Source organism: Pleurodeles waltl, chromosome 5 (assembly GCF_031143425.1).
Source record: "Pleurodeles waltl isolate 20211129_DDA chromosome 5, aPleWal1.hap1.20221129, whole genome shotgun sequence".
NCBI lineage: Eukaryota > Metazoa > Chordata > Amphibia > Caudata > Salamandridae > Pleurodeles > Pleurodeles waltl.
Window position 1 is genome coordinate 1,730,635,529 of NC_090444.1, and position 25,775 is coordinate 1,730,661,303.

Consider the following 25,775-nt stretch of genomic DNA (forward strand, 5'->3'; position numbering starts at 1 on the left):
AGAGTGCTTCATCCTGCTAAGGACAGAGGTAGTGGATGCCAGTCTCCACTGGTTCTGGAGAGGGCATGGTGCCCATGCTTTTCTCCACTGATTCTGGAGGGGCATGGTGCCCAGAGTGCTTCATCCTGCTAAGGACAGAGGTAGTGGCTGACAGTCTCCACTGGTTCTGGAGGGGGCATGGTGCCCAGAGTGCTTCATCCTGCCAAGGATTGGGGTAGTGGATGCTTTTCTCCACTGGTTCTGGAGGGGGCATGGTGCCCAGAGTGCTTCATCCTGCTGAGGACAGAGGTAGTGGATGACAGTCTCCACTGATTCTGGAGGGGGCATGGTGCCCAGAGTGCATCATTCACCCCTTGACGGACTCAGTTGCGTCAGTGCCCTTGACGCTCATGGGCCAGCGGTGCTTGAGATGGCGGTGCCCTGTTCAGCGGTGCTTAAGATGGCAGTGCCCTGTTCAGCAGTGCTTGAGATGGCGGTGCCCTGTGCAGCGGGGCTTGAGACAGCGGTGCACTGTTCAGCGGTGCTTGAGTTGGCGGTGCCCTGTTCAGCGGTGCTTGAGATGGCGGTCTCCATTGCAGGGTCTCAGCTGCTGGCGGTCCTTCATGGCCCAGAGGGGCTTGTGCTGGTGGTCCTTCGTGGCCCAGCGGGGCTTGTGCTGGCGGTCCTTCATGGCCCAGTGGGGCTTTTGCTGGCGGTCCTTCATGGCCCAGCGGGGCTTTTGCTGGTGGTACTTCATGGCCCAGCGGGGCTAGTGCTGGCGGACCTTTATGGCCCAGCGGGGCTAGTGCTGGTGGCGGCCTCCTGGGCAGGTGGGCTGGTGCTGGCCACCTGGGCAGGTGGGCTGGTGCTGGCGGTGGCCTCCTGGGCAGCTGGGCTGCTGCTGGCGGTGGACTCCTGGGCAGCTTGGCTGGTGCTGGCAGTGGCCTCCTGGGCAGCTGGGCTGGTGCTGGCTGTGGCCTCCTGGGCAGCTGGGCTGGTGCTGGGAGGCCCCTCTTGGGCAGGTGGGCTAGTGCTGGCGGTCCTGTCCTGGGCATCTGGGCTTGTGCTGGAGGTTGGCTCCTGTGCATCGGGAATGATGGCGGTCTTCTCCGCCGTGCTGCTCTTCCCAGACTTGCCGGGTTTCTTGTGGCCCTTCCCCACCTTGGAAGGTGTCACAGCTGACACTCCCACCGGGACACCTGGGAGTGGCTTTGGTGGCTGGAGTTTTCCCCCTCTCCCGCCGGGCACTGGCCAACTTCTGATGCTTGACAGGTGGGGGACTGTCTGTGCTGTGGCTCTGTGCCACACTGGCTGCCCTGGTGGCCGGTGCACTCCAGATTCCGGTGACTACAGGCACCACTGGTCCCGGAGATGTTGTGGCTGAGGTGCTAGTTCGGGACCTAGGAGACGGACGGGGTGGGGGAGGTGTGGGAAAGAGGTCAAGTGTGGACAGGAAAAGTTTTTGGGACACACTGGGACGGGTAGCTGGAGGGGGTTTGGGAGTGGAGGAAGAGGTGGTGGTTGTAGGAGGTGTACATTTGGTGACTTTGGGTGAAGGTGCATGCGCTGGAGGCTGTCATGAGGTGGATGGCTGTTGGGTGGGTGTGTGCCTGCGTTTGTGTATCTTGGGAGGAGGCGTCACAGACACACTGGGAGAGGACACAGGGGACGTGTGAATGGTAGTGGGGGTGGTGACTGCACGTGAGCGGGTGTGGTGGTGGGTGTGCTGGAGAGGGACGTAGTGGCTGTAGAGGTAGTGCATGCAGGTATGAGTGTAGACGAGACTGGGAGGAAGGAGGGAGACGAGGAGGAGGGGGTCACAGTGGAGGCAGTGGATGTTGGTGTGTCTGCATGTGTGTGATGCTTGTGTGAGTGCCTGTGGGATGTGTGGTGCTTATGTTTGCCAGAGCTTCCCTTGTGTGTTGACTTGTATGCATGCTGGTCTGTAGGTGTGTTTGGGATAGGCTGAGGTACAGGGGATTGGGTCTGGGTGGAGTAAGTTGGAGGGGGGAGGCTAGAGACGGGGACAATGGCTGCCATCAGTGCTGAAGTGAGAGTCTGAAAAGCTCGCTGAAGGGCCGCCTGACCAGAATGAATGCCCTCCAGGAATGCATTTGTTTGTTGAAACTGCCTGTCTACACCCTGGATGGCATTCAAAATGGTAGACTGCCCAACAGTGAGGGACCCGAGGAGGTCAATGGCCTCCTCACTGAGGGCAACAGGGGTGACTGGGGCAGGGGCTGAGGTGCCTGGGGCGAAGATGATGCCCACCCTCCTGGGTGAGCGGGCACGGGGCAAAGGCTGAGGGGCTGCTGGGAGGGCGGTGCTGGTAGGGGGGTGGCGGCTGTACCTGTAGGTGCGGGGGGCACAGATGTTGTCTCCACCACAAGGGAGCTCCCATCAGAGGACGAGTCCGTGTCGCTGGTGTCAGCTCTTGTCCCCGCCGTGGAGCTCCCCTCGCCCTCCGTCCCACTGGTGAACTCTGAGTCCGTAGTCTCGCCATCCAGGGCCATGTGGGATGCAGCTCCCTCGTGCTCCGGTGCCACTGCTCCTCCACCTGAGGATGCTAATGCACACAAGAACAGGGAGACCACAAAAAGGGGTGGACGACAGAAGAAAGACATGTTGAGTGCATGCATTACCGCTACCGTTGGCGGACACAACAGACACAGAAGCCCCCTGCACTAGGCCGCGCTCTTGGGCTCCACTGTTCAATTCCTGGGAAATGGCCTACAAGGCTATGGATGACATCTGCACACATAGATGACACAGGGGCATGACTAGGTGTACTTGGCACTCTACAGAGGTGGGGTGGGGTGCCACATGGCCTGCCTTACGGAGAGGCCTTGCCTACGGAACTCGCCCTGGCCTAAGTAAACCCACAGCCCACCTCCCCCACCCAGACACCTCCACTGCGCGCAAAGTGTACTCACCCCCTTGTGGCTGCTGTGATGCCCTGAACCGCCCATCCAACTCCGGGTAGGCCACCCCTAGGATCCTGAACATCAGGGGGGTCATGGTGCGACGGGCACCCCTCACACGATGGGAGGCCATCCCCAGCTGAGCCTCTGCCGTCTTCTTGCTCCAGCGGCGAATGTCCTCCCATCTTTTCCGGCAGTGGATGCTCCGTCTGTGGTAGACCCCCAGGGTCCGGACGTCCTTGGCGATAGCACGCCAAATATATTTTTTCTGGTGGGTGCTGACCTACATGAAATGTACAGGGGAAAAAGAGAAGTTATTACCAACTGCACCGTCAAAGTGATTGGCCCCCATCCCTACCCTTGCCATGTGGCATATGCATTCACCGTCTTTCATGCACGCAGCACTCTCCCACCTTCATTCTTACATCCAGTCCTCTCCACACAGGCATAGCCCATACAACATGCTCCCTTTGTACTTACCTGTTTGTCTGGGGGACCGTAGAGTAGCCTGTACTGGGGGAGGACCCCATCCCGAGCTTCTCCAATTCCTCCGATGTGAAGGCAGGGGCCCTTTCCCCAGACACTTGAGCCATTGTCTCTTCCAGACCGAGGCCACAGCAGCAATTGCAGTGTAGGTCCTCTCCTGTCGAAGATCATGTATCGAGTGATTGAACAGATAGAAAATGGCGGTCACGTCCGCGGCAGTGCGTACCGTCACCGCCGGCATACATAATCATTGGCTCCTGGGACCCATAGAGTCCAATGTTAACCAATGTAGCATTGCACTGCGGTCTTCGACCACCTACCACAACGGTGTACCACGCCAGCGCAGTTACCTCACATCCAATTGTCCCACTTTACAGGTCAGGCAGCTGCCTTTTTAGGGGCCCACATGGCTTCATTTTCAACTGCATCACACATACCTAGGCCTAGACTCTACACACATACAGGCCATCTTTGGTGTATGAATGGTGTTCTGTGTAAACTGTGGGTACGTACCTCTGAGTTGTTTGACTCTGTGCTCGCTGTTGTCCTCCGTAGGCACCGTCCACTGGGACATGTGAGGAGATGGCGGCTTCCTCCAGTGTACCGACCGTTGGTGGACCTATTGACAATGGAGGAGCAACATATAATTATCACATACAGGCTTGACCGTGCCACAATCCAGGAACTGTGTACCCAGTTGGAGCTAGACCTGATGTCAGCAATCCGCCATCCCACAGGAATCCCCCCTCAAGTGCAGGTGCTGTCAGTGCTCCATTTCCTTGCAAGTGGGTCTTTTCAAGCAACAGTGGCCGTAGCATCAGGGATGTCCCAGCCTATGTTTTCCAACGTAATGTCCAGAGTGTTGTCTGCCCTTCTGAAACACATGCGGAGCTACTTTGTTTTTCCTCAGGTGGAGGATTTGCCTACATTAAAAGGTGATTTCAATGTCCTGGGACACATCCCCAACATCATAGGTGCCATTGATGGGACCCATGTGGCTTTGGTCCCCCCCACAGGAGTGAACTAGTGTGCAGAAACCGGAAGAGTTATCATTTGATGAATGTACAGATGGTATGTTTGGCAGATCAGTACATCTCCCATGTGAATGCCATGTTCCCTGGCTCAGTGCAGGACGCCTACATCCTGCGGAATAGCAGTATCCCTTATGTGATGGGTCAACTCCAGAGGCACTGTGTGTGGCTATTAGGTGAGCACCTGGAAGCAAGTCAGTGGGAATGGTTGTCTGGGTCTGGGGATATCCCTCCAGGTTAGCGCTTGTCTAACAGTTGTCCCTCCCCATTTGCAGGTGACTCTGGTTACCCCAACCTGTCATGGCTACTGACCCCAGTGAGGAATCCCAGGACAAGGGCAGAGGAACGCTACAATGAGGCCCATGGGCGAACTAGGAGGGTGATCGAGCGGACCTTCGTCCTCCTGAAGGCCAGGTTCAGGTGCCTCCATATGACAGGTGGATCCCTATTCTATTCACCAAAGAAGGTGTGCCAGATAATCGTGGCCTGCTGTATGCTTCACAACTTGGCTTTGCGACGACAGGTACCTTTTCTGCAGGAGGATGGTCCAGATGGCGGTGTTGTGGCAGCTGTGGAGCCTGTGGACAGTGAAGACGAGGAAGCAGAGGAAGAAGACATGAACAACAGGGACTCGGTGCTCCAGCAATGTTTCCAGTGAGACACAGGTAAGAGTACAGACCTGCCTACTACATGTACTTTAACACTACCACCTCTCTACTGTCTGTCGTTTTCATCCAGTGTATGGTCACTGAGTTGTCACTTTTCCTTACGATTTCACAGATGTGGGTCCCACTGTGTGACATCTGCTTAGATTCCTCATGGACTAGAGCTGTGTGACATAGGTATGTTCACATTACAATTGAAAGAGCATTTTGTCACTGTAATTGCTAATACACTATTTCGAAATCACAGACAGAGTCCAGATTGTTTTATGCTTTAAGTGTGTTTATTTAAGTGCTCAATATTGGAGGGGGTAGTGAAATGGTGAGGGGAATTTGTGTTTCCAGCTTTCCATTTCTAATGATTACATTGTAAAGGAAACAAATTGTTCTTCACTTTTAGTTTTCATGAGATTATCATTACCATATAGATTTGTTGTTTAACAACTGCAGAAAAAAGGTTCCCTTGTGCCAGCAAGCCGACGAGCTTTGTTGCACCTGTGTGTATGCCAGTGAGTGGTACTGAGATCTGAGAGGGCTTTGGCAGCATTGCCAGCAACCCCAGAAAAAATGACTGCTGCTTTCTATTGATGAAGGGCTAAACCTAGAAACACATGTCTAGAGATATACAGCACTACCTGTACCCACTAAGGTGTCAAACTACAGATGAACCAAGCACAAATTTGTTCTGGATTTACCATAATGCAATGGGGCAAACTGCATGCCGGAGTGTGAGGCAGTGTGCTCCCAAGTGTTTCCTGTATAAAAAGGCTCCCTTGAGGCAGCAAGCTGAAAGCTTTGGTTTATGCACCTGTGTGCCAGTGAGTGGTACTGAGACCCATGAGGACTTTGGCAGCATCTCCAGCTACCCCAGAAAAAAACATGCTGCTATTACTGAGGAAGGGCTAAACCCAGAAACACATGTCTAGAGATATACAGCACTAACTGCATCCACTAAGGTGAAAAACTACAAACTACAGAGGAAGTAAGCACACATTTGTACTGCATTTACCATAATGCAATGTGGCAAACTGCATTCTGGAGTGTGAGGCAGCGTACTCCCAAGAGTTTACTATCAACAATTTGTTTGCTTCCACTTCTGACCATGAAATATCATTATTAAATCATGACTAGATACTGATATGTTGTACTCAATGTGTTGTCAATCACATTTTTACTTCCACGATCCCATCTTTAGATTTGTCAGGGATTGTTCAAACTGCAGCCCATGGCTATTCCAAATGTTGCACAGTGAAATGCAAACTAGTTATGTGATAGAACAAATCTAATCAGGGATAGAAACAATTTTTATAATGTTTCAAATGACTCAGTTATTGGTATTTACCATTTTTACACAAAGGTAATAACCTGGCTAAGTGATAATAAAAATAAATCCTATAATATTGAGTAAAGCAGTCCAAATGGAGAGGATAGACATTTTGTCATGGAAAATGGTGACCCAAAAGGAACAGGCTTATTCAGTTTTATTTTTCTAGACATGGTTTGCAACATGGGAAGAGTCATTAGTTGAATCTCATACCTCAATTATTGAAAATGTTTTTTTTGTAGAGGCATTTGTGTGTGTTTTTCAGGTACAGGTCACAGTGATTGCACTTGTGCAACCTTGCATCAATATGTGCAATGTCTGACAAGTGGAGAAATATTTATACAGACTAGCCAGTGCAACAGTGGCATGTTGCAACAGTAGGTTGATCCAAATTCCAGTGAAAATGTCGGAGTAATATTGCAGGTCAATGTAAATCTTTGGAAACCTTTTTCCTGCACCACAGCAACTTCTTTTCATTAAAATGCCACAGCACAACTGAAAGCAGCTACCCCACTGTATAAGTGCAATGGGACATGTGGAAAAAGGTGTTTGGAATGTATAAACAAAAGGCTCAGTCTGATTAGCATACGTTTATTGGTCACATGCCCATTGCATAATTAGTTCCACAGAGTGCTATGACACCTAACACGAATTATAATTCGACATATCTAGTATTAGGAAAGGTGAGATGCAACTGCAGAAAATGAATCAATGTTTTTAGTTATTGTAATGAAATCCATATTTAAGGTATGTTCCCTTTGTGCCACTAATACCATTTTAATTGCCAAATAAATCACGTTCAATGGAAGTTCAACTTTGAAAGGTTGTTTTCATTTTAATTCCATGTAGGTATCATTTTATCTCATGGGGAAAACTGGAAGGTGATGAGAAGATTTACAATAACAGCTTTACGCGACTTTGGCATGGGCAAGTCAACAATAGAAGACAAAATTATTGAAGAATGTGATTGTTTGATACAACGTTTTGAATCATACAAAGGTAAATATATCTGATGGCAATCTTAAAATCCATTTAAAAGAATAATGGTTAAAAAAAGTGATTATGAAGTGTTAACCTGTACAAATTAGTTGAGCCCACTTTCAAGCCACCTACATCATTTGAGTTTGTGAACTTTTCCAAATTTCTTGGTGACTACTTTATAGAAGTACATGAGTATTGCAGCTAGCAGAGGGATCAATAAACATTCTGTTGAGTAAGTCATGGCATGCCATGTCACACCTTCAGCAATTCACTGGAAACAGTATGACACTGGCAGGGTTAATGGCTCTCAGCTGCTTATGTACTTTGTCTCAGAGAGCACAATCAACCTGATGGCTAGATCCTTAGCTAAAACGGTACCCATCAAACTACATATTCCCGAGATGTAAACGTTTTCATCAGTCATCTTGTACCAGTCAATTCTAATACTTTACCAGGGCTGGTGTTTTAAGCCAAAAGTACTTTGCATTTTGGAACTTTTATATTCATAATAATAATTTTAAGTGTGAGCTTACTGAATATAGGATGGCTGCAAAGTGCAATTTTGATTTGTGACTGGCTCTACACTTACCATATAGAAGTACAGATATGAAATCACTCATTTACCCACGTAAGTATGGTTTTGTTAAGGACTTCCAAAAATATATAATGCTGGGATACCCCTTCTGAAGTTTGACTCAGTGACCAATATGTTTCATACAGATGTCAGCAGCAAGTGCATCATTTTTCAGATATTTGACTTCAGAGTTTAATGCACTGTCTTATCTGCCTAAAATGCACAGATGCACAGTCCATTTAATGACCAGCATTAAACCTCAACATTAAGGCTACTGATCTTTGAGACTATTTACATGGGAAGGTGATTTAGAGAGATTTTAGAATAACAGAAAATCAATGCATATTTGAATCTTGCAAAACCCGCAAACCACTTTTTAGGTATAATTAGCCATAGCTTTAGTTGACTGCCAGAGCTAACATAATAACCAAGAAAGAACTTTAAGAGACAATATTGAGAGAGGGACTTTGACTATACTCCATACATTGACCAGACCCAGGGTTAGTGCGCTGTTCTTGCCTCTGAAATATTTTATTTGTTTATAACTGTTAGATATATTGTTAACCCAGCTTCCATGTTAAATACAGTAGGAATTCACTTTTCATATGGTTTTATATAGTTAACTCTCTGAAAATGCAATTGGAAGGGATTTTACATTGTAATCTTTCTGGGAAATTGAGTAGCAGAGAGATTTACATTGTGAACTCTGTGACAAATACTTGGGGGTTTACATGGTAAGCTCCATAACAAACACAGCCCAGGTTTACAAAAGCTTTTATGTCAGATTTGTGTTTCACAAACCCAACTGAAAGTGTTCAGGTGAGATTTTTCCACTGCTAATTGGGATTTGTGTTGATTACTAAACAAAAGTAACACAAAGTTGCAATGTGCTGCCTTGCATTAGTTTGCACCACGAGGGCAATCCATGGGTGATGCCTAGGTGTTTCCGTGCAACAAATGCATATCCCTATCTACAAAGGACTGTAGACAGGGATTTGAACCAAAACCCTATGCCTCCTCAAGGTAGGTACTACAAGGAGAAATGTTTTTATTTCAACTTGTTTTTCCTTCTTTGCTTGTGTGCTGCATTGGATGGCACACATACAAATTGGGAAAGCCTTAAATCATAGGTTTGGCCCTGGAAGAGAATCCTTCCAGCACAAAACATATGCTTCAGACCACACAAGCAACCTTGCACTATGGCGCCTAGCTGCCTACAGTGCTTCAGCCCCAAGAGAGATTAGACAACTTTACATCTTAGTAGATATGGCACTGTTCTGCTCTCTCCCATTCACGCAATGCAGAACATTCATTTTACTTACTTTGCTGCACTGCATGACTTCTTGATAAATCTGGGGCAATATTGGAAGCAGATTTACATTGTGAACTCTGTGCAGCCGATGAAGAGGCTTTATACTGAGAGAGATTCTTTCGCAGATCTGGTCAGCCTATGAAGTAGTTTACTTTTCAATAACTGCCACATGCATTGTTACCAGAGTGCCACATACAGTGGCAAGGGACTTTAAATGATGCAACTACATCATGAAACCCAGTGACAAATACAGTAATAATGGGTTTTATATTATGAAATGTCAACTTTAAATGCAGTAGCAATAAAGGGAGTTTACTTTATGAGATCTTTGCAAATGCAATATGAAGACGTTTTGCATTGTGGCCCTGTGGAAAAAAAAAACAATTGCAAAGGGATACATTATGAAGTAAGTGACAATTGTCTTATGAAGGGTCTTTACATTGTTAACATTGGGAGACCTTCTTCCTTTTCTCTCCAGTTCAGGAGGAGCAAAAGAAGTCTGGTTCTTATTATGTACATTTGCCATGTTATGCTTAACATGCAATTGTGTGCAAATAAAAATGTTTTTCTTTTGAAAAATAAAAGCACTGAGTGAACATTGACTTATTAAATATCATTGCGTGATGCAGAGAAGTTAGAGGTTTCTAAGCCACACCACCTCTCTGAGTAAAACTTAGTCTTGCTACTCTGAGGGTAAAGTGCTAGAGCCATTATGTGATTTTAGTGCTTGGTTAGCTTTAGATTCTTTGGGGTGAGAGCTTTTTTCTGGCAGACGGAGGTTAGTTCAGCCCTGTTGATGGACCTGGTATCTCTAATTCATTGATTAGGTAGGATCCCCTGGCTTCTAGTTTTCTGCTTGCATAAGTATAAATAACTAAGAGCTAATGGTACATCTACATATGTTATATATTGTCAAGGTATGAAGGTCTGGTATAGAGAATAGGGAACTGACCAAATATACTTATTATATTTTTAAGAGCAGATGAAATTAATGAGTTTACAATAGGCAAAAGCAAAGACCTTATGCCCCTCCCTTTTTATGTAGTACTTGGGTTCTAAAATTCATTCTTAGAGCTCCACATTTCAATATAATAAGATGATCTCTTAAGTCAAGGAAGTAGCTGAATGAATAGTTTCTGGTTATAAAAACTATAATATGAGACAAACTTAAATTGGTTAAACTATGTCCTTTATGGCACAGGATGTAGTTCTATTGAGGATAAACATGGAGGACATGAGTTTCATTTTTTTTTTTTTAGAGAAACCTGTTGTGTGAAATGAATACATCTTTGGATGGGGACCTTTGACATTTTTATGTCTTTTGACTGTGATGGAGGTTCAGTGATTTGTTTTTGATAGAATGAAACAGTTTGGATAGTTGGTCTCTGAAGGATAGATTTTATTTTTTAATAAAGCTGTGATACAACACCCAGCCCCATGCAGTGCTGTTTAAAAATGTTTTTTGTAATGAATTCTATGTTTGGGAAGATGCCGTTGTCTGAATAGTACAGACAAGGGGGTCAATACTAGTTGGGCTCCATGTAAGTTAATAATAATTTAATCCAGCCCTATTGTAGCAATTTGAGAGTGGTCTCTGATCACAGACACACTAATATAAGAACATTTGCTTGTATTAATATTGCTAATATTTAGCTCACGCTGGATGTACAAAGACAGGGAGGGTCAAAAACATGGGTTAGATTCTTCAGGAAAACTTTGTGAGGTAGTAGGAATACATGTTTTCTAATTTAGTATTATGATCATTCTTGAGAAAAATTTATGAAGAGTGTTAAATATTTTTCAATATTGGGTTTATGATATTTTGGTCTGGCTAGACCTTGTTTTTTTAAATTAATTTTATGTTATTGATGCAATTATATCAGAGTAATTGCTGGTAGATAATATCAATATGTCTCGTAGCTTAAGCTGAGAATCTTGTGACAGTGACCTTGGAAGACCAGGGTCAATTATTGAGCGAAAAAAAACTCTGAGTAACAACAATATTTTTTTAAATTAATAATGATGCTATTTTTATGTTGTTCAGGTTGGGTGTGGTTTCTTATTTTTCTTTTACTTTATCATTAAGATGATACAATTGTTTGAAGGCCAAAATATAGAGCAGATAAATAATTAAGTGGTGAAGTGCATTGTATGGTTCGATTGATGGAAGCAGGCTTTCTGCTTCCAGGTTAAACAGTGTGGCTCTGTGTTTGGCTGTCTTTTTAAATTCGGTATAAATAAAGGGCACAACATGGTGATCAGTTTCTTACTGAATTGCCTGTTATGAGCTGTCCAAGCATGTAGAAAGAAATACATTTGTGGTGAGTGACTACAGTACAGTGTTATGTCTTGAGACTAAATTGTGGCATGGGGAATAAACTAAGAATTGAAAATCACGATTTAAGGATTTAAGTTGGAGTAAATTTATGCATATTTTTCTAGATACCGAGCAATGGGGAGAAGAAAATTATATTGTGGTATAAATAATTGATGATGTAATTTGCATGTTAAACCTCCTGATGTATTTGATGGGGTGCCCAAAATGTATGTGGATTATATTAGGTTATGACTGTGTGATAATGTATATTTCACCTCTGCCCTGAAGTAAGCATGAATTGAGTTTTTGACATCAAAGTGTACCGAAAGGAAATTGTTATATGAATTGAGGAAATGCATTCATAGTAAATAATTACAAATGATACGATATGTGTACTTAAAAGAAATGTGATGTAGGGTCACAGAAAAACTTAAAACCAAATTTATATTTATGGTTAGTTTTATATTTATATTTATATGGTGATATAAAATATAATTTACTTTGGGATTTAAAAGAAGTTTCTATTCTTGGATTTCATTTTTATGATCTCACTCATGACATTAAAGTAAGTTGATTAATCTATATTCACGTTAGAATTATGATGTTGGCTGTGTTTTGTATTAGGAATTGGCTCCCCGTAACTGAAGAATCTTATGTATTGTCCATTGTTTATGAAGGACAGAACACATTCTGAAGTGATATCTATAGTCACCCCTTTTAAGTAAGATGTACTTGCATGATGCACCAGTGGGATTTGGTTCTGAATGTTTGAGGCGCAATGTTGATTATGTCCTTACCCCAGGCTATTAAGGATTTTCACCTAATTCACAGGCCTGAAGTTGACAAAAAGGGCATCTGACACCATATATTCGGCCAATCTATTGAAATAGGTCCATATATCTCTGGCCATACTCAAAAGATGGATTAAAATGGATTAGTGGATCTAAGCTATCACTGTCTATCCCCAGAACAGGCAGAACAACCTCTTGACTCCTGGGGAATTTCAAATTGATTTTTGCACAAACGTTCATACTGTATGGTCCAAAAAAGACCTTTACTCATAGATGTCTACAAACAGTGGCCCCAGACTCACCTAAATGTCTAGTCATGATGATAGCTACCAGCAAACATATATTATATAGAGTTTGTCTGATGATGTCTCTACAGCTGAAATTAGGCCTTCTGTACGGATGTCAAAACTAAAGGTAAACCCCAAGAAGGGAAAGGACTGCACAACATAGGTCTCATAAGTTCAAAACCTCTGAAAAGTCTTACAGCTAAAGGTTCAATTGGGAAAACATCTTTCCAAGAAGGTCTAGATCCTTGAATTGCAGCCCACTGCAATCTAAGGGTAGCAATATATCAACTATATCAAAGCCCCCTGAACAAATTATAAATTATTAGATATTGCAGTAGAGACTGGATCAAGTGACCTTTAAGAACACCATGAGTCAAAACATGTTGAGTGGTTAGAGTAGGACATTTTAGTAGACCTTCTTTTAGAGGACTGTAGGAAGCTAAAAATAGAAAAAGACAATCTGTTGCTCAAAAAGACCTCCCTTTCAACCTCCAGGCCATTAGTTTTAAATGATCTAGAGCTTCTAGATGAACTGGAGGGAATGCCAGGGGTGAAGGGGATGTTGGCAGAATGTATTCTTGCACATTTGTAGACGTCTCAGCAAGGGACACTAAGGTTTCCTCATCCAGAAAGGGAGAATTAAAATCTCTGCTGCTTCCCTTTATAACCTCGCTAAGACCCTTGGAGTTAGAGGAATAGGGCAGAAGGTGTAGAGGAAGCCTGCCAGCCAGGGGATGGCCAGAGCCCCACCCCACCACAATCTGGATGTGAAACCTTGACAGAAATAGAGGTAGTTGGAAGTTCTGACATGCAGTGAACAGGTTTGCCTTGTGGACTTGTCACCTCTTGCATATCTTCCTAAATATTAGAAGGTTTAGAAGCTCAGAAGGGTCCTGCTGAAGTAGTCTGTCTCTGTATTCAGGGATCCCTTGATATAAATAACTCTCAGTTCAAAGAGGTTGTTCTCTGTCCAGGTAAAAAAAATTGTGTGCTAATTGGTTTAGCAAGCTGGTGCCTGCACTGAACTGGTGATTTAAGTAAGCCACGGATACAGTGTTTTTTATCCGATCTGCTAATGCCTTTATCCTCACTAGATGAGAAAAAGCTTGAATTGGCTTCCAGATTGCCATGAGCTCTTTCAAGTTGGAAGAACATTTTTGTTCCAAATTCCCTCAATGACCCTGAACAGTCATCCAAAACTGCTGGCCTTTGTCGTCAGGCCTTGGTTACATGGAGAGATCCTTTGTCTGTTGCATGAGGCATCATACACCATGCTAGATTCTCTCAGGATGAAGAAGTGACTGGGGTTAGATCTACATAACTCTGATGACAAGGCTGCAAGTGACTCAGAATGTGGGAAACCTCTTAGCCAGGTGGAGTCGTGCCCAAGGACTAGTACCCAGAGTTGCCGCCTGAAAAGATGAAAACATATAATTGGTATGCCACCTTCAGGGAATCACTAAACATAACCTCTACAGAATAATTATTAGTCTCTTACCGTATTCCACAGGACTCAAAGCCACTCCCTCTCTGGAGTCTCTTTCTTCATCAATAGATTCTGCATTAAAGACCTAAGCTTTTTCTTCCTGGATGCTGGGACCAGCACCTGTCCCTGTACTGTGCTGAAAATGGCACCTATGTAATCCGGTCGCTGTGATGGTTGAAGATTGGACTCCTGCTAGTTGATTAGAAAACAGAACTTGGTGGATGGTCAAAGTTTTATCATACATTGACTTTCTGAGGGAGGGTCATCTAGACCCATAACTGGAGGCAGGACTTTGGTGTTTGTTGTCTTATACAAAAAAAGACTTCAGTCACAACAACACATTTAGGTTACTTAAGTATAAGAAGTGGCTGGTCCTGGTGGCCACAGTTTGTGAAACAACGGTTCTCCTGTTTAAAACAGCTCCTGCCCATGGAGTCTTTTGTGGTACTGTTCACGATTGACTTTGAGATGTAATCTTTGGGGTGTGTACCTATATAAACAAACACACATATATTCCTATAGATACAGGGAGGCATGGTGAAGCACTGGGAAGACCACCATTAGAAGCATCCTACCTGCTTGAGGTGCCCCAGACAGCTCACCAGCATGGCCTTGTGGCGCTGCCAGATGTACTAGACTGCCTTTACACATGGGGCTGATGCAGGCACCACATGCTAAGGTCGAAGTCATCCGATTATTTTGTATTTTTTATTGCTGCCATAGTAAATTCATTATATTTCCGGCCCTCACGCAGAATCAGCAGGTACAAGGTTTTTGCAACAAACTCTGATGCTTTGAAACAGTACACAGTAGTGGCTGTTAGGTGATAAGAAAGTGTTTCGCGCAACACAATAGACCACTTCTGTGTCACAGTCCGCAAGTGCAAATTTTGCCGGGGTTTTGGCACTGCGGGCGAAACTGAGAGTGGAGTGGATGGCCTGTGGTCCTTCAAATGCCGGGCACTTAGAAAAGCCAACATTTCTTGGGATGGGCTTGTGCTCTCAGGGAAGCTGCTTACCAATCGCTTCCACTCTCACCCTTGCCTGTGGAAGGTGCCAGTCTGGCCAGGATCTCATCCATGCCCCAAACAGAACATAACTGTCTCTGGGAGCATAAGAGGGGCTTGGGCCCAAAACCCTGCTCAAAGTTCTAGCTTCATTCAGCCTAGCAGAAGTAGGTGGAACATGAGTCTTTTAAAGATTGCGTAGTTTTGCTCGTTGCCAAGTTTGATTGTCCTTCCACTTCTTTCATTGTTCAGGAGGTATACTTGTACATCAAACAATATCCCTGCATTTACAAAAGGTGCATGCCTACTGCCCGTGTCACCAACTCCCATCCTTGCTCAAGTGGAATTTTTTCACTCATTTAACAGCATCCGTCTAATGCTAGAATACGTACAGTAAGGCTCAAGGGGTGCATGTGGCCAACCTGACCTTTATATGCAGTCAAACTGACCTTTATATGCGGTCCTGGTAAACAGAAGCACTGGTCAGCTGTTCACTTGATAGGGTAAGAACATTCAGAAAGCTGTTAAACTGGAAAAAAAATATTTACACCTTAACTAAAATAAAAGGTAAAGAAGAAAAGAAGGTGCCCCACACAGCTTATCTTTAGAAACACCTTCACTTTTAAAGACTACTTACACTAAACATGAAAAAACATGATAAACTCTTCAAACTCCAAAAAACGTGTATTTCCTAAAGATCCATACACGTTTTACCGTAGTACACCTCATTAGGTTACTGCACCAAGAGACATTTATTAGAATAGTTTTCAAACATGAACCTGGAAACATTCATGCCTACCCATCCCTGCCAACAATGCTATTAGTGAACCTAAAGGCAAGTCATTTGTCAGGTGCACCATTGTGTGTAGCTTTGTTTGTTATTGTGATTGGAACATTACAGTTGATTAAATCAGAAACAAGAGGTGGTTTAGTACAGCTCACATCCTGAACTCGTGTTTTTCAAGGTGTTCCCGTGTGCAGTAGTGAAGAAAAAGAAGGTAAAGTGAAATAAAACAATTGCCTAGGTTCATACAGTTTGGTCAAGTGGGGAAGTCAGGACGGATCGCAGTTTTCAGGTTTCACATTGTGCAATTCAGCCTATAGAGGAGCATCAATTTCCCTCTCTCGTATTACATCAAAAGTTAATACTTTGTCTTTAGTTCTTGGTCCACTGGTTTACAGCATCGGTGACAGACAGAAGCGAAGTGAAGGCTTGTTGTCCACTCCACACTTCGCTTCCCCCTACGCCTACCTTACACCACCCCAAACCTTACTCTGCTGGCATCAGTGCGACCCTCAGGCATGCCACAGACCATACTTTAAGGCCCTGGGGAAATGTTTGCAAACACCCATGCGCTAATGCATGTGTTGCCATATGGCTAACTGGGCCTTCTTTGATCAAATTAAACACCGCCCACTATACCATCACTTACGATGTAACTTTCGACTTATCAATAACTGCTTCGGCGCCCCATAGAGATATGAAGCCCTACATAAACGCTACAGTACAATACATCATATTTCTACATTCTATGTAAGTTACTGCTGGTCAATATACCGAGCATTTGCCTGCTATGCATTCACAACATGGTCATGTAAATTAAAACACTCACTCCATCACTTAGTTGCTTCCAGGTGCTTGAGAGAGCTGCCCTCGGAGCGAGGAAACTATGGCTACACACTCAGTCTCAGGAGAGGCAAGACAAACTCAAGGGGCACGCAAAAGAGGAGCCAATGAAGGGATCGTGTCGGTTTCTAACCGCTACTATGGCAGACCTAAGCGAACTGAGAGATGATCACAAGGAAATATGGCTGATCTTCAGAGAACTACTGTTGGCCCTGGCACTGGATCTCTGGAGCAGACACTCGTGTCGAGGGCGCCTTGAAACATTGCTGGACAACCCTGCGCCTCTGTGCAGCTGGCGCGAGGAGCTCCCTTTCTTCTTCCCCCACCTGGGGGTGCCGCAGGTCTCTCGCGTGGCAACTCAGCTACCCGCTACGCTCAGCACCCTTCCTGTGCCGCCTCGTACTCCCCCCCAAAGCAGCCAGGGGACCCGTTGGCCCTGGGAGCAAAGTGCAAATATGGAAGTCCAGACAGTCTGTACACACCTCAGAACCACAGAAAGACCCCCGACCTACTCACTGCAGGATTTCTGCTCAAGAGCCCGCTGTGAATGGTGCTAGCAGAAGTTAGCTCCTAGCAAAAAAGGGTTGAAGGTTGGACTTTATCCCAACACACGCTGAGGTCGGGGGAAGTGCTTGGTGGATGGGCTGGGCTACAATGAATGTACAACAAGTAACAAGAGGGAAACAAGCGAGATCGCGCTGCAAACTAAAGATAAAAAGTAGTCCCCAAACCGGACGGGAAACAGCGAGCCTTGCATGTTTCCAGTACTTGGTCGCTGCGCTCAAGGAGGGCTAGCCACCGGAAATGGCACGACGTATGCGTGCCTTCAAAAAATGAAAGCAAGCAGATTTCAACAGACAACCCGACGAACCAATGAGAGATAACTGACGTGACGTGAACAGGGCTCTGAGCCCTTTTCTAACTCCAAAAGCGTCTCGCAAGCGAAATGCATGCGCAAGCACATGTGACGCAGGCTCGACCCTAAAAAAGGAATGTTTTATTTGAAAAAAAACAGTCAGAGACATGGTGGTCTACTGCCTCCTGCTCTGTGATTGTGGCCATTCCCAAATGGGTGGCAAATTGCGGTTTGCCTCATGAATATTAATGAGGCAGGTCTCTTGCGACCCACTTGGGAATTGCAAACAGTGTTAAACACACTTTAATACATAGCAGGTTAGGATTTCCTAATAGCGAATCACAAAAATTTGCTATTAGGAAAAAGCAAACCTCCAGGTACATACATCTGGCCCTAAATAGGAAATTGCAAATAGGGATTTCTTATTTGCGATTTCCTAAGCACATGTACAGAGAATTTCTTAAATGCTAAATGGGCATTTAGGAAAAGCCATTGGCACCTTCTGTAAGTCGATGGTAACCATGTGCAATTTAAAAAAATGCACCCAAAGTGCATTTTTTAAAGTGTCATGTAGCACGCATGTGCACATGCCTTTCTTTGGGGGTGTATCAAGGGGGGGCCGTAGCCCATAGGCACCCTTGGTTTTGCATCTCCTAATTGCCCACACTGTAGGAATGGCTATTAGGAAATCTCTATTTTTGTACATTTCATTTTGAGTTTCCTAAATAGCGATTGTTAGAAATGGGGTCTTTGGTTGACAGTCAGGTTACCCCCTGTTCAAGCAAGGACCCTCACTCTAGTTAGGATAAAAGAGAATCACCCTCAGCTAACCCCTGCTTACCCCCTTGGTAGCTTGGCAGAGCAGTAGGCTTAACCTCAGAGTGCTGGGCGTAAAGTATTTGTACCAACACACACAGTAACTTAATGAAAACACTACAAAATGACACAACACCAGTTTAGAAAAATAGGAAATATTTATCTAGACAAAACAAGACCAAAACGACAAAAATCCAACATACACAAGTCAAGTTATGATTTTTTAAAGGTTTAAAATAAAAAGAGTCTTTAGGTAGTTGTAACAACACATTAGCGCTGCTAGCGTGTAAATGTACCTGGTTTGCATCAAAAATAACCCCGCACGGGCGGTGTGCGTCGAAAATAACCCTGCACGGGTATATGCGTCGAAAACAGCTCGGCTCGGCGAGGCGCGTCGAAAAAGCCAGCCACGCGACGGTCCGAAGTCCCGCGGCGCTGGTTGCGATCTCTCAGCCTTCGTCAGCGATGCTGCGCGTCGTTTCTCCTGCTCCGGGCGTCGATTCTCCGGTCGCGTTTCCTGCGGCGTCGTTTCTCAGCTGCGGAGCCGGCGTCGCGTCGTTTTCTCAGCCGCGATCGGATTCGCGTCGATCTTTTCTCCGCACTGTGCTCGGTGCGTGTATTTTTGTCCTTAGGCTGCCAGCCTCTCCTTTCAGGGTCCCAGGAACTGGAAGGGCACCACAGAGCAGAGTAGGGGTCTCTCCAGAGACTCCAGGTGCTGGCAGGAAGAAGTCTTTGCTATCCCTGAGACTTCAATAACAGGAGGCAAGCTCTACATCAAGCCCTTGGAGATTTCTTCTTCAAGATGGAAGGCACACAAAGTCCAGTCTTTGCCCTCTTACTCAGGCAGAAGCAGCACTGCAGGAAAGCTCCACAAAGCACAGTCACAGGCAGGGCAGCACTTGTTCCTCAGCGATCAGCTCTTCTCCAGGCAGAGGTTCCTCTTGATTCCAGAAGTGTTTCTAAAGTTTGTAAGTTTGGGTGCCCTTCTTATACCCATTTTAGTCTTTGAAGTCACCTTCCTTCAAAGGGGACTCACACCTTCTTGTGAAATCCTGCCTTGCCCAGGCAAGGCCTCAGACACACACCAGGGGGCTGGAGACAGCATTGTCAGAGGCAGGCACAGTCCTTTCAGATGAGAGTGACCACTCCACCCCTCCCTCCTAGCAGAGATGGCTAATCAGGAATGCAGATCACACCCCAGCTCCCTTTGTGTCACTGTCTGGTGTGAGGTGAAAAACAACCCAACTGTCAAACTGACCCAGACAGGGAATCCACAAACAAGGCAGAGTCACAGAATGGTTTAAGCAAGAAAATGCTCACTTTCTAAAAGTGGCATTTTCAAACGCACAATCTCAAAATCAACTTTACTAAAAGATGTATTTTTAAATTGTGAGTTCAGGGATCCCAAACTCCACCTGTCCATCTACTCTCTAGGGGAATCTACACTTTAATCATATTTAAAGGTAGCCCCCATATTATCCTATGAGAGAGAGACAGACCTTGCAACAGTGAAAACGAAATTGGCAGTATTTCACTGTCAGGACATATAAACCACATTACTATATGTCCTACCTTATCCATACACTGCACCCTGCCCTTGGGGCTACCTAGGGCCTACCTTAGGGGTGCCTTACATGTAAGGAAAGGGAAGGTTTAGGCCTGGCAAGTGGGTACACTTGCCAAGTCGAATTTACAGTGTAAAAATACACATACAGACACTGCAGTGGCAGGTCTGAGACATGATTACAGAGCTACTTATGTGGGTGGCACAACCAGTGCTGCAGGCCCACTAGTAGCATTTGATTTACAGGCCCTGGCACCTCTAGTGCACATTACTAGGGACTTACTAGTAATTCAAATATGCCAATCATGGATGAACCACTTACATATAATTTAAACAGGAGCACTTGCACTTTAGCACTGGTTAGCAGTGGTAAAGTGCCCAGAGTAACAAAAACAGCAAAATCAGAGTCCAGCACACATCAATAACCTGGGGAACAGAGGCAAAAAGTTAAGGGAGACCACGCCAAGGATGAAAAGTCTAACAGCGATTTGTTATGATTTGCTATTTAGGAAATGCAAAAACGGAATTTCATAGATATGACACTAAAGGGGTCATTACAACCCTCGTGGTCACGGTGGCCACGGAACACCACCAATGTGACGGTCCAACAGCCACATTACGACTGTGGTGGTAGTACCATGGTCGGACGGCCAGCACCGCCAGTTTTTCTCCACAGGAGGAACTGGGGATAACAAGTCCCTTCTCCGCTGGTGGTTACATAGCGGTCGCACTGCCATGTAACTGATGGCGAAGTCTGGGTGCAGGGGGGGCCCCTACACTGCCCATATACTTGGCATGGGCAGTGCGAGGGCCCCCGTGGCCAGCCCTGTCGCGATGTTGACTGTATGCTTTTCAAGCAGTCAACCCGTCGCAACTTTGCATCACAACAGGTCCTGGTGCACCCTGCACACTACAGCATTACCACCGGCTCTATTGTGAGCCAGCGTCAATGTTGTAGGCCCTTTCCCGCTGGCCCAGCGGGAAACTCGTACTGGGGCCTGCGGAAAGAGCCCGTCCTGGAGGCATCCTGAGCGTCAGGACTTCGGCAGATGGCCTTTTCCATCCGCGGAAGTCGTAATTGACCCCTGAATGTTTCTGGCCTATCTTACAGAAGTCATATTTAGCCCCCACTAAGGCACACATCCAATTAATTAGTGATATGTGCAGTAACTCATGGCACACATCATAGTTTGGAGTTTAGCAGCTAACACCGCAACCATACAGTTTTCTCCCAATAATTAGATGGATATGCAGATTTTGGTGCATTATGCCCTCAAAATCCCCACATTAGTCCTCATTACCAAGGACAAATGAATAATTAAACCTGCTAAATTTCAACCCAACAGAGCTGGATTTTATCTGGTCCGATGAATATCGGCTCAAACACAGGATCACTTATAAGGAGGGACAAAAGCTAACTGCTCGATCCCTTGGATGAGCATACTAGAATTATATCTAGTCTTCACCTTACCACATGAGGGCATTGTTACAGTATTCGTTAAAATTTGAAAGCCTGACTTCTTTAATTAGGTCTGATAGACCAACATTATTTTAGTATATTTTCTGTTGTATGCCACCATGCTTTCATTATTTTGAATGGTTTTCTGTCTTGTTATTTATATGCTACCCTTATTGTGCTGCAGTACATTGCATATTGTTTAACCATTGGCCTTTTCATTCTCTTAAAATATGTAATCCCTCACTTGTACCTGTTAACTGCCTTGTTTAAAGTGCTTGCTCTGTGATCCTGTGACTGCAGTCCGTTCTATGGAATCCTGTAATATTTTGAATTATAAATGGATAACAACGAATTATGGGGTGTTTTTCACCGAGGGGTGTTGTGTGATGTCACTCTGTTCCCTGAGGTGCAAAACACGTCTGTAACTCAATTTTTACTCATCTACAATATTAACTTATATGGCCCCCAAAATTATCTGCTTCTACTTTCAACTGCTAAGCAGGGTCAAGTGGAGTAATAGGGAAGCCATCCATATCATGGACTTCCCTCCTTGTACCAAAGGTAAAAAAAATGGGCATCCTGTCAGACCACCCACCACCCCCTTTCTAATGTGTTTCCATCCCTCCCTTACGAAGCTGTGCTCACTGGTCTACAGCTCTGTTGAGACAGGAACTCTGAGAGTTCAGCCAGGGCAGGATGGAATTCCAATATGACATAGCAACAGTAACTAACAAGTTCTGTTACCAACCATTGCTGCGGCATTGCAGTGAATTATCAGATTTACAATCCAGTAATACACGAGAAGGGCTCTCTATGAGAGCCATGTATAATAAACAAATAAACTAGTCGACTTGTGAATAAATGAAAAAAAGTTTTGCTTTACAGAACTTTGAATGTCTGTATTTTCTTCTTTTAATCCCCAATTTAAAATGGCTTCAGAATTTAGGACCCTGAGCAATTATTCTTGCCATGTTTAGGTTACAGTGCATTGCTGGAGTCCAGCTTTATTTGACAGCTGATCTCACTACCCATAATGAGGACTTAGCATAAGGTGAATGAATTTGGATATCAAAGTTTTCACTCCAATATTAGAGGCATGTGTCAATGTGCAAATAGCACTGTAATGTAAGCATGCAATGGAACAACATGGTCAGCACTGCTGATTACTCAGATAACATTATTGTATGTGTTTTCCCACAACTCTTCCAACTGCTGGAACTTATTAACAAATAGATTACTGTAACTAAACAAGTACACAACATTGATCCGGAATTCATGATTTACTAATATATTACAATAAACAAAACTAGGTTTGTTGTTAATGCAAAGTTACTTTCAAGTCGATTTTTTTCACTGGCATCAAATTACAGGGAGTGCCCTAGGCACCGATTAAGCATGTTTCACCCTCCCTATTACACACTACAACTAGCAATCCAAATCAAATCCTGCTCTGTAATGGAAGGCAAGAAGGCAGCTCATATGATTAGCGCTGAGAGCCATAGCAATAGCAGGATGACTCCTATTTAAATCTGCATACCATAACATAACATTTCAATAGCAGAGACAATTCTTAAATTGGTTGCTAACATTACCAAGCATTAGCAATGCCAATAGGCCAGGCTTTGACCAGCAGCCTTTTGGCAAATCTTGTTTTGTCATGGGTTTTGCAAAATGTTGTTGTTCAAGAAGTTGCCTGGCTCTCAACAATATAAATGAACAAACATTGTCTGAAGGCAAAATGTTTTTTTTTGGTCTCATTAAAGCACACACTAAACATTGTACTTGCTGGCACTAAAGGGAACTACTTTGTGTGTGGATGTGCTCCTCAGGAAAGGACAGAATGCCTTAACTCACAGAGAAGTGATCCAATGGCTGAAATGGGCTGACGTCTTCTCCTTTGATACATGCTGGAGTGAGAGGACAAAGAATGTGAATGATTCAACAATAGGTCAATGGATGACATATGGCTGAATACCCCCTTTAAGAAACTGTTATAGACATCATTTTTGTAAAAACAAACGATCTTGGCTAACATTCACATGAAAATAAATTCAATAGGTCTGGCACAGGCTGCTAGCCTCTTGTCTTCACTAAAGTAGACAGGAAAGAAAAATGCAAGAAAGAAAGAAGGAAAAAAGGAAGGAGGCCAGGAAGGAAGGAAGTGATGGATTTCTCTGAACTTAAATATCTTGGTATAGTGGTCATACAGGATCCTCCAATGTTTGTATGGATCTTTGGTTGTCAATTGGAAGCGTATGAAAAGAACTAACATCAGCAACCCATTTCGATTACAGTGAAACCAATTCGGCTCCATAAAGACAGAGTGGACGATGGCTAAACTATGATGGTTTATTAACAGAATTTATTCAATGTGCAAATCAATCAATCAGTAAATCAATTTATCCACCAACCTTATATATCAATATGATTATGCAATCAAAATGTGTGTAATAAATAGAGAAAAATGCAGAATATGACAATGTAGAGTCCACAGAAAAAGAACTATACAGTTCGATAAAGGAATTTCCCTATTCTAAATAAAGCATAGATAGTGACAAGGGTAGGTTTATAAGAGGAAGGTGTCTATATCAAATGAACCAAGTTAAGATTCAAGCTGAAAAGCATGGATTATCAAGCATGAAGCTCAACACCCTGAGTGAGGAGAATCAGCAGAGTATGATGAAGGTTTTCTCTTAGTGAAGTCTGGACAGGATCTGCTAAATTATTCTGAAGACACACAATCAATATGATAGAAGATTTTAGAAGCTTCGTCCCACCAACTTCCTCTGGATAGCCCAATCAGAAGACAGTGTTCTGTGGGAGTAGTTATACTCAGGGTTGGATTAGCCTATAGGGCAATCAGGCAGTGCCCAATGGGCTGGTCTGACAGGTCAGTGTGTGGGTCGGTTTTTTTACTGTTTTTGTTGGTCTTTTAGTATGGTCAGCTGGGCTATTTGTTTACTGTTGATTTTCTTGGTATTAATACAAACATTGTCTGCATCAAGCTTCAATCCATGTAGCCCTCTACACCTTACTTGCAAACCACTTATGCAGCATCTTTACAAGTTCAAAAGTGTCCCAATTTGCAAATATGGACCACTTACTTTAGCTATCTACTTCAGTTATAGGGACCACATTTATTTTGGTGCACGGGCTATTTTATGTTCTAGGTCGACCCTGGGTAAACCCCCCAGTTTCCCAGCCTTAGACAAAGTGGAATATACTACATGGCCTTGAAGTTAGCAACAATCGGTCTGCCTGGTACAGGAGGCTCTTTCTCCCATTTCCACGCACGCCCATGGCCAGTTACACCCTCTAATCTAATAGTTCCCACCAATAAACAACAAAACTATTCTAGCTAACGAGCCCTTTGCAGAGGAATGAAAAACATGAAACCTGCAATACATTTATAAACAAATGATTTGATTGCCTTGGCCCAGGCTCGAGTCATGTGAACATTAAGAGACAATAGATGGCAACCAACCAGGTACTGTTAGCATGAGCAAATACATTGATTATAGCTAAAATATATGTGGCTCTTACCACAGGTAACTCCATCTACATGTTGTTACTTTGGTTATTACAGTGCACACAAATTATTATTGTTATCATACAATGAGCATGATTAATGTTTACATGTATGAAGCACTAAATTATGCTGCTCTGAAAGCAAGAGAGAAATGTAAATGAAAGATGGGCAGAAAGATCTAAAAAAGGCAAGAAGAAAAGAATAAATAGAGAGAAGGAAAGGAAAAACACAAGAAAGCAATAAACAGGTCAAGAAAGAAAGACTGACAGAGAGAAAAAAGGCAAGAAAGATTTAGAGAAAGAAGACAAAAAAAGAATAAAAGAAAAGAAAGGAAGGGAAGAAAAAAGGAAAGAAGGAAAAAGGAATGAAACAAAGAAGTCAAGAAACAAAGAAAGAAAGAAAGGAAGGAGGAAAGAAAAGGAGGGGAAAAAGAAAGGAATGAAGGAAGAGAAATAGACAAAGAAAGAAGAAAATAAAGAAAGGAAAAAGTAATAAAAGAAGGAAAGTGAAAGAAGAAAACAGAAAGACAAAAGGAAGGAAGAAAAAATGAAGAAAGGAAAGGGAAAAAGAGAAGGAAAATAAATAAAGAACGGTAAAGAAGAGAGGAATGAAAGAAAGGGCAAGGAGAAAGGAAAGATGTAAAGGAAAAATGGAAGAATGAAAGAAAGAAGGATGGACAGAAGGAACGAAAGCTGGACAGATGGAAAGAAAGCTGGAGTGATGGGAAGAAAGGAAGAAATGAAAGAAGGCAAGAGAAAAAAGAAAGA

General features: G+C 44.1%; 1 protein-coding gene across 2 annotated transcripts in view; it reads left to right on the forward strand.

The window, feature by feature from the left end:
* The window catches only part of LOC138296716 (cytochrome P450 2K1-like), a 412,132-nt gene that overhangs the window by 168,189 nt on the left and 218,168 nt on the right, over nucleotides 1-25,775 (forward strand). For both annotated transcript variants that reach the window (XM_069236117.1, XM_069236116.1), the window contains exon 3: nucleotides 7,253-7,402. In XM_069236117.1, the coding sequence (XP_069092218.1) occupies nucleotides 7,253-7,402 (150 nt within the window). The remainder of the gene's footprint in view (nucleotides 1-7,252; nucleotides 7,403-25,775) is intronic.